The sequence below is a fragment of the Dipodomys spectabilis genome, unplaced genomic scaffold (genome assembly GCF_019054845.1).
Source record: "Dipodomys spectabilis isolate Male_0828 unplaced genomic scaffold, ASM1905484v1 ptg000422l, whole genome shotgun sequence".
Classification (NCBI taxonomy): domain Eukaryota; kingdom Metazoa; phylum Chordata; class Mammalia; order Rodentia; family Heteromyidae; genus Dipodomys; species Dipodomys spectabilis.
Window position 1 is genome coordinate 7,489,970 of NW_024871099.1, and position 7,906 is coordinate 7,497,875.

Here is a 7,906-nt window from a genome sequence, read left to right on the forward strand (position 1 = left end):
TCCCGGTCTGGGCCTCTTGATTGCAAGCTTTGAGACCTGAGGAAGGTTATCCTGTTGTGAGGACTGGCCAGGTGGCCCTGGTAGCTGCAGGGCTCCATGCCTGGCATGGCTTTAGACCTGCTTTTGGCCTCTGGTTATTCCTGTCTGAATAAGATGGCTTTGGGGAGGTCCCTGCTGAGTCCTGGACTGGAGTAGGGAAGAAGGTCCCTAGATGTGTGGAAAGGGACCTGCGGGCCTCCCCAGTGGCCTGGCCACGTAGCCCTGTGTCTCCAAGTCAAGGCACCCTGGGCTTGGGTGGGCCTGCTTGAGGCTTCCTCCCCAGTATTTAGGGGAGGAGGTGTGCCCTCGTCTCCTGCCCTGCTTGTACATTTCCCAGTTCTAGGAGAGGTGAATTGAACGTGGAGGAGACTCCCTGGCTGGCCAAAGATGCCTGTCATCCCTAGGAATAAGGGGAAACGCAAGATTGCAGCCCAGACAAGGCAGAGCCCTGCCTTGAAACAGGTTTCAAATGTTGGGCCCTGAATTCAGTGTCTCCACACCAAAATTGTAGGTGCTTCCTGGGGCAGGGCTGGCACAAGGCTGTTCCATAAATGTCCTGCTTCAGCCTCCCCAATGCTGGGGTTCCAGTTGGGTGCTACCCTACCCTTCTCTAAATTTACTTTTTTGGGGCTTGAACCTCAAGGCCTGCCACTGTCCTGTTTAGTTTTTGCTGCTCTCTGCTACTTGAATGCCTAGTTATGTTCCTTCTGTGGGACCCTATGCACCTTTGTCTTCCTCAGCTGTGATGCTTATTCAGCAAAATGCCACCAACAGCTGGCTTTAAGCAGAATCCCAGGTAGGCACTCTTGGTCTAGCCATACTTAGTAAACAAATGAGTTGGGTGTGGAGGGTCACCTGTAATCCTAGCCACCCATATGTTAGGAAGATACTTATTTGAAGGCCTTCCCAGGTAAAGGAAGATCTGTCAAAAAATAAGGATTGGGCTGGGAAGGTAGATCAGTGGTAGAGTGCCTTGCATTCATGAGACCCTGGGTTCGATTCCTCAGCACCACATAAGCAGGAAATGTTAGAGTGCTAGCCTTGAGCTGAGGGACAGAGTCCAAGCCCCACAACTGACATAAAAAGTATAGCTCAAGTGTTAAACAGTAGTCTCCTACTGCCTCTTCCATATAGGGGGTTGACCATGCCAAAAGGTTTGTATTTAATAAAAATATACCACTTGCTGGACAAATCCCTACCCCACCACCATCTCAGTCTAGGTGCTGACCCTTAAGCTCCTTTTTGCTCAGTGCTTATTATCTTACCACTTGAATTACAGCATTCCTTCCAGCTTTATCTCATAGACTTATTACTTGGTGTGGCTTCAAACCTTCAGCCTCCTGAGTAGCTAGAATTACAGGCATGAGCCACAGTCACCCAGCTAAATGTAAAAAATGTTATGTGCCTGTAACCTTATAAAATGAATACTTACATTGGGAATGAGCATAGATGAGGTAATTTGTGGGACTTCCCAAGGCTAGAAGTGTCAGAAACATTGGGACCTAAGCAACTCTCCGCAGCCTGTTACCACGCTGTCTCAGAAGGGAGAAAACTGAGACTGCAGGTCCTGGGCCTTCAACTCAGGACCTGGGTGCTGCCCTTGAACTGATTAGCTGAAGGCTCCATGATTTGAAGTCTCAGGAATTTTTCTGCCCGGAATGAATTTGAACTGTGATCCTCAGATCTCAGCCTCCTGAGTAGGATTACAGGTATGAGCCATCAGCACCTGGCTTGGAAATGACATTTCTTGATGTGAGCCTTACACCATTGAGAATGAACATGTTTCCTAGAGATAGGAGCACCCAGTGCCAAGCCCCAGGTACAAGTCAGAGCACTGGGTAAACTACAGATGGAGGTCCCCGGTCAGGCCACCTGGGCAGGAGAAGCAGCCTGCAAACCCACAGCTTTGCCTTGTCAGCCACAGGGGGGCAGTCAAGAGCCTGAAAACCGGCCCAGCATTGGAGGAATGCTGAGGATGAATTCCTTTAGCTCCCAGCTCTCGACCTGGTGAGGAAGTCATAAGGAGAAACTGAGGCAACAGGGCACAAGGACTGGATACCTAGTGTTTTTAGACACTGGGCTTTAGTCAGGGGCTAATGGCTCACACCTGTAATCCTATCTACTCAGGAGGCTGAGATCTAAGGATGGAGGTTCAAAGTTGGCTCAAGCAAGAAAGTTCAGGAGACTCATCTCCAGTAAACCAAGCCAAACAAAAAGCTGGAAGTAGCTGGGTGCCGGTGGCTCATGCCTTATCATCCTAGCTACTGAAATCTGAGAGTCACGGTTCAAAGCCAGCCAGGGCAGGAAAGTCCTTGAGACTCTTCAATAAATCACCAGAAAACCGGCAGTGGCGCTGTGGCTCAAGTGGTAGAGTGCTAGCCTTGAGCTGAAGAGCTGAGGGACAGTGTTCAGGCCCAGAGTTCAAGCCCCACGACTGACCAAAAAAAAAAGGCTAGAAGTTGAACTGCAGCTAAGCCTTGAGTGAAAAAGCTCAGTGACGGTGCCCACACCCTCAGTACAAGCTCCAGGACTGGCAAAATAACACCAAACATTGGGGTTTTATACTAGCCAGGGGGGCAGGGCTAAGGGAGAAGAGTGAATGCGGATAAATATGGTTGCTGGTTTATTTACATGTATGAAAATAGAACAATGAAACCTCTTTGCAAATGTTTTAAGAAGTGTGGAGGTGAGGTTAATTAGGATACATTGTGTAGACGTTACAATGACATCCTGCTTGTACAATTAATACATCAGAGTAAAATGTATCCTAATGTTTCTAAAGAGGAAAAAAGGGAAACCTTTCTCTTTCTTTTTGGCCTGGAGCTTTCTACCACGTGAGCCTTCAGCCCTTCTTTCTTTCTTTCTTTCTTTCTTTCTGTATTTTTCTCGCCGCAGACACAATCTGCCTGTGGCAAACTTCATAGCTGAGACCACAGATGCCCACTACCATGTCCAGCTTATTTATTGAGATGGGGAGGGGGGCGGAGGGAGGGAGGTGTGTCCTTTTTGCCTCAACTGGCCTCCACCTGTGAGAGTCTCCTTATCTCCACCTCCGTGGATTACAGGCGTGAGCCACTTCACTTAGAAACTGTTCATTGCACATTGTAATAATTCCATAGCTTCACAAAGCCAGGTTGTATCCACATTTTAGGGGGGAAAAAAAACCGAGGCTCAACTGAGATGCAAAATGAAGACTTCTCCATTTACCGGTGGCTCACACTTTGCTACTTTGGAGGCTGAGATCTATGGATTGAGGTTCATAAACCAGGCAGGGCAAGAAAGTCTGTGAGACTGCTACCTCCAATCAACCAGCAAACAGCCTGAAGTGGACGTGTGGCTCAAGTGGTAGAGCAACAACCTTGAGCCAAATGGCAAAGGACAATGTCTAGGCCCAGAGTTCTAGTCCCAGGAGCAGTGTGCACACAGACACAGACACAGACACACACACACACACACACACACACACACGGCTCAGAGGAAATGAACCTAGTCACCCAGGCAGTTGGCTAAGGGTGCCCTTCCTAATTTGGTCTTCATGAGTGGCAACATTTACTGAGCTACTACTACACACCAGACCTGGTCCAGAGCTATGCACACACAACCCTCCACATCCTTGTTTCCAATCCTGAGAGAAAAAGAGAGACAGAGCAAATGTGGACTTAGAGTATAGAGGGGCAAAATCACCCTGCAGATTCTCAATTCCGGCTTGCTCAGGCTTCTTTCCCGGATTCACCATGGCAGTAACAAGCCACCTCCTCTGCACCCCAGCAGTCCTGTCTCAGGGGAATTGTGGTCACCACAGGTGCTCCAGCTGCTCTAGGCAGAAACACTACAGCAGGCAGCCAGAGAGCCGGGTAGTGGGGGCCACTGGAGCCCATCTCCGGTGGGGCTAGGCAGGAAATAAGGCGGGGCTTTGGGTGGAATTTGGTACCCTAAGACTGCTGCGACCCGGACTAACCAACCCACTTCGAGAAGATGCCTACAGGTCTAGGATCACCACTTGCCACCATCTTTGTCCTCCTCTTACTGACTGCAGTCAGCCTGGGTATGTAGCTAAACGGTGGGCATGGGAAGGGCTGGAGGGAGGGCCTCCGGATAGAGGAAGGGCACCCCCAAAGGGAAAAGAAGCAGAGCCAGGAAGAGCTGGATGGCCTTGTTAGAAATTACATCTGATGCTGGTGGTTCACACCTGTAATCCTAGCTACTCAGGAAGCTAAGATCTGAGGATTGCAGTTCAAAGCCAGCCCAGGCCAAAAAAAAAAAAAAAAAAAAGCTGTGAGACTCTTGTCTCCAATAACCAGAAAACCAAACCGGAAGTGGAGTTATGACTTAAAGTGGCAGAGCACTAGCCTTGAGCAAAAGAGCGCAGGGACAGCTTCTGAAGAGTTCAAGCCCTACAACCAACCCCTTCCCTGCCTGGGTAAGTTTCAAATCTTGATATCTTGATCCTCAGTTCTCAGGCTCTGGAGTCATTGGGATTATAGGAGTGATCCACCAATACCTGGCTTTCATAGAGGATTTCTTGATGGTTGCACAAGGAAAATCATGGGTCCAGCTGCAGGTGGGACCCTAGACCTTTAGGGTTCCTGACCCACTCTCGTCTCCCATCTGCAGGCCCTGGGTGCCAGGCTCTGTTGTGGCACAAGAGTCCACCTTCCATGACCGTGAGCACTGGGGACGAGGCTCGACTCTTATGCCTGCACAAAAATGCCAGCAACTTCAATGTCACGTGGTGGCACATTCTCCAGAGCAACCAATCGTGGCCCCCTATATTCTTGGGTCTGGGCCGAGGTGCCCAGGGCGAGTGGGTCATCTCGAAGGTGAACAAGTCCCACGGGGGCATATACCAGTGCCAGGTGCAAGACAAGGAAACACCAAGACATTCCTGTGGCACCTACCTCCGTGTGCGTGGTGAGTGCGCAGATCCCCGGCTCCGACTGGGAACCCCCTACTTTCTTCCCTTCTCTGTGTCTTACCTGGGCTTCGAACCAGCCACTAGGGCTCAAGGTGCAGCCTGTGAGGGAGGGCGGGGAAGGGCAGGAGGGCAGGGATCTGAGCAGCAGCACCCCTTTTCTTCACAGAGCCACCCCCCAGATCCTTCCTGGAAATGGGCGAGGGCACCAAAAACCGCATCATCACAGCCGAAGGGATTATACTGCTGTTCTGTGCCGTGGTGCCTGGGACGCTGCTGTTATTCAGGGTGAGCCCCATCCCTACCCCACCCCCCAGGGACCCATCCTCAACCCAGCCAGGGGCCTGGGTGGGCCAGAATGGAAGCTCCCAAGTGCCCAGCGGGTCCTCTGCTGTTTAAGATTCTTCCACCGTTTGGGAGAATCAGAGCATCCATCTCCCAGGCCAGGGGCTCTCCACCTGCCGTCCCCCCTGCAGATGAAGATAGCCATAAAGCAGGGACAAACAGACCTGGGGGAGGGGCTCCCAGAGTCACTTGCCCTGGTTTTGCTGCCGCACCTTAGCCCACAGAGGAACAATTATTATTTACTGTACTTTAAAAAAAAATGGTGGTATTGGGGTTGAACTCAAGTTTGAACTCAAGTTCAACTCAAGTTGAACTCTGTCACTTACGTCAGACTAGTTCTTTTTTCTTTTTTTTGGCTTTAGTTAATTTTTCAGATAGGGTCTCTTGCTTTTGCCCACCAACCTCTGACCAAGATCCTCTTGCCTATACCTCACTTGTAGCTGGGATCATAGACATGTGCCATCAAGCCTAGCTTATTATTGTGTGTGTGTGTGTGTGTGTGTTACTTGGGCTTGAACTCTGGGCCTCATGCTCATGCTAGGCTTTTTCTGTTCAAGGCTGAAGCTCTACCACTTAAGCCATACCACCACTTCTGGTTTATTGATGGTTAATTGGAAATAAGACTCCAAGTTTTGCTTCCCTGGCTGGCTTCAATCCTCAATCCTCAGAATTAAGCCTCTTCAGTAGTTAGGATTATAGTCATGAGCTACCAGTACCCAGGTGTCTGTCTGTCTCTCTCTTTCTTGTCACTTATGGGGCTTGAGCTCAGGGCCTGGATGCTGTCTCTGAGCTCTTTTGTTCAAGATGAGTGCTCTACCACTTTGAGCTATAGCACCACTTCTGGTTTTCTGGAGGTTCACTGAAGAGAAGAGTCTCATTGATCCTTTTCCCTGGGCTGGCTTTGAACCATGATCTTCAGATCTCAGCCTCCTGAGTAATTAGGATTACAAGTGTGAGCTCAGTTCAGATTTATTTATTTATTTTTGTGACAGTCTCCATAGTTCATTACCCAGGCTGACCTTAAACCAGGATTCTCCTCTTTTCTTTTTTTCCCCCAATGAGGGGCTTGAACTCTGGGCTTGGGTGCTGTCCCTCAGCTCTTCAGCTCAAGGTGAGCGCTCTACCACTTGAGCCACAGTGCCACTTCCAATTTTCTAGTGGTTTATTAGAGATAAGAGTCTCAAGGACTTTCCTGCCCTGGCTGGGTTTGAACCATGATCCTCAGATCTCAGCCTCCTGAGTAGCTAGGATTACAGGCGTGAGCCCCCAGCCCCCAGGATTCTCCTCTTTCCACCTCCTGAATAGCTGGGATGATAGCTGTGAACCACCCTACCCATTAGTTATTGTTGTAATTCACGAATAATAAGACAGTGGAGACAAAAGGAAACTAGCTTTGGGTCCAGAGAGAGAGGGAGAGAGAGAGGGAGAGAGAGAGAGAGAGACCTACCATGCCCCATCCTCAGCATGTAGTGCCTTGTGCCCCCCCCACCTCTTTCTGGGAAGATCCCCTCCTGATATCCAGGGAGGGTTGAAGAACTTTTTCTTTTGCCCCCTCCCCCCACCCCGCCCCATCATCCCCTACAGAAGCGGTGGCAGAATGAGAAATTTGAGGCCGATGTTCGGGATGACTATGAGGATGAAAACCTTTATGAGGTAAGCAGAGAATGCGGATGGGGTAGGGGTGGGTGTATGGCGGGGGGGGGGGTGTATAGCAGGGACTGCAGCCATCCAAGCGCTATGCCCACCTCTCCTCCTCCCTGCAGGGCCTGAACCTGGATGACTGCTCCATGTATGAGGATATCTCCAGGGGACTCCAGGGCACCTACCAAGATGTGGGCAGCCTCCATATTGGGGATGTCCAGCTGGAAAAGCCGTGACCACCACCACCACCACCACCCTCTCAGCCTGCCCCTGGCTGTTGCGTGCCCAGCTCCAAGTCTGTCCTCTATGCCTGTCTGGGGAAATTCTCTTGTTTTTTTTCTCCACTTAGCTAGCTTCCCTCTGCACTGTCCCCCCCCCCCAAACTACCCCTCCCCTGGCTGCCTTTCCCAGGCTGTCTCCCCAGTGGGTAATGAGCCCTTAATCGCTGGGGAGGGAGCCCTTAAGAAGGCTGATTGTTGCAGCCTCGTTAGTATATCCCCCCCACCCCCCCAGCCCTGTCATGGCCACTTAACAGTAATAAATCCTCTCCAACAGCAGACCTTGGCAGGAGTCATGGATCTCAGAGGAACACCCCGCTCCAGCTCCTTCTCCAGCTCCTTCTTCCCCGGGACCCATGAGTCTGACTCAAGTTGGCCCCTCCTCTCCTCAGCCTCAGGATTCTGGACCAAAGCAGTCCCTGGCCTAGGCCCATTCCAGGAAGCTGAGGACTAGATAGCCAGCTTGGAAATGCCCCTCCTGTCCCCCCCCCCCACATTTCCCCAGAGAAACAGGAAGTCTTTGGAAGGGGAAGTCCCCACCACACCAACAGAAGGGCTGGTTTGGCCCCTTTCCAAGCACCCCTCATTTTCTCACCCCTCCCTTGTCCCTAAGCAAATGGGGACTGTTGGGGGAGTTGTGGCTACCAAATTTTGCGCGCATATCTAAGCTCTGGAAACATGTAGGCTACTA

General features: G+C 50.8%; 1 protein-coding gene across 1 annotated transcript; it reads left to right on the plus strand.

Annotated features, from left to right (window-relative positions):
* The first annotated feature begins 3,927 nt into the window (after positions 1-3,927).
* On the plus strand, positions 3,928-7,494 carry Cd79a (CD79a molecule). The gene is made up of 5 exons (XM_042667956.1): positions 3,928-4,084; positions 4,654-4,950; positions 5,121-5,239; positions 6,881-6,949; positions 7,060-7,494. Exons 1-5 carry the CDS (start codon positions 4,015-4,017, stop codon positions 7,171-7,173), a joined length of 669 nt encoding a protein of 222 aa, XP_042523890.1. The 5' UTR covers positions 3,928-4,014; the 3' UTR covers positions 7,174-7,494.
* Positions 7,495-7,906: the final 412 nt, after the last annotated feature.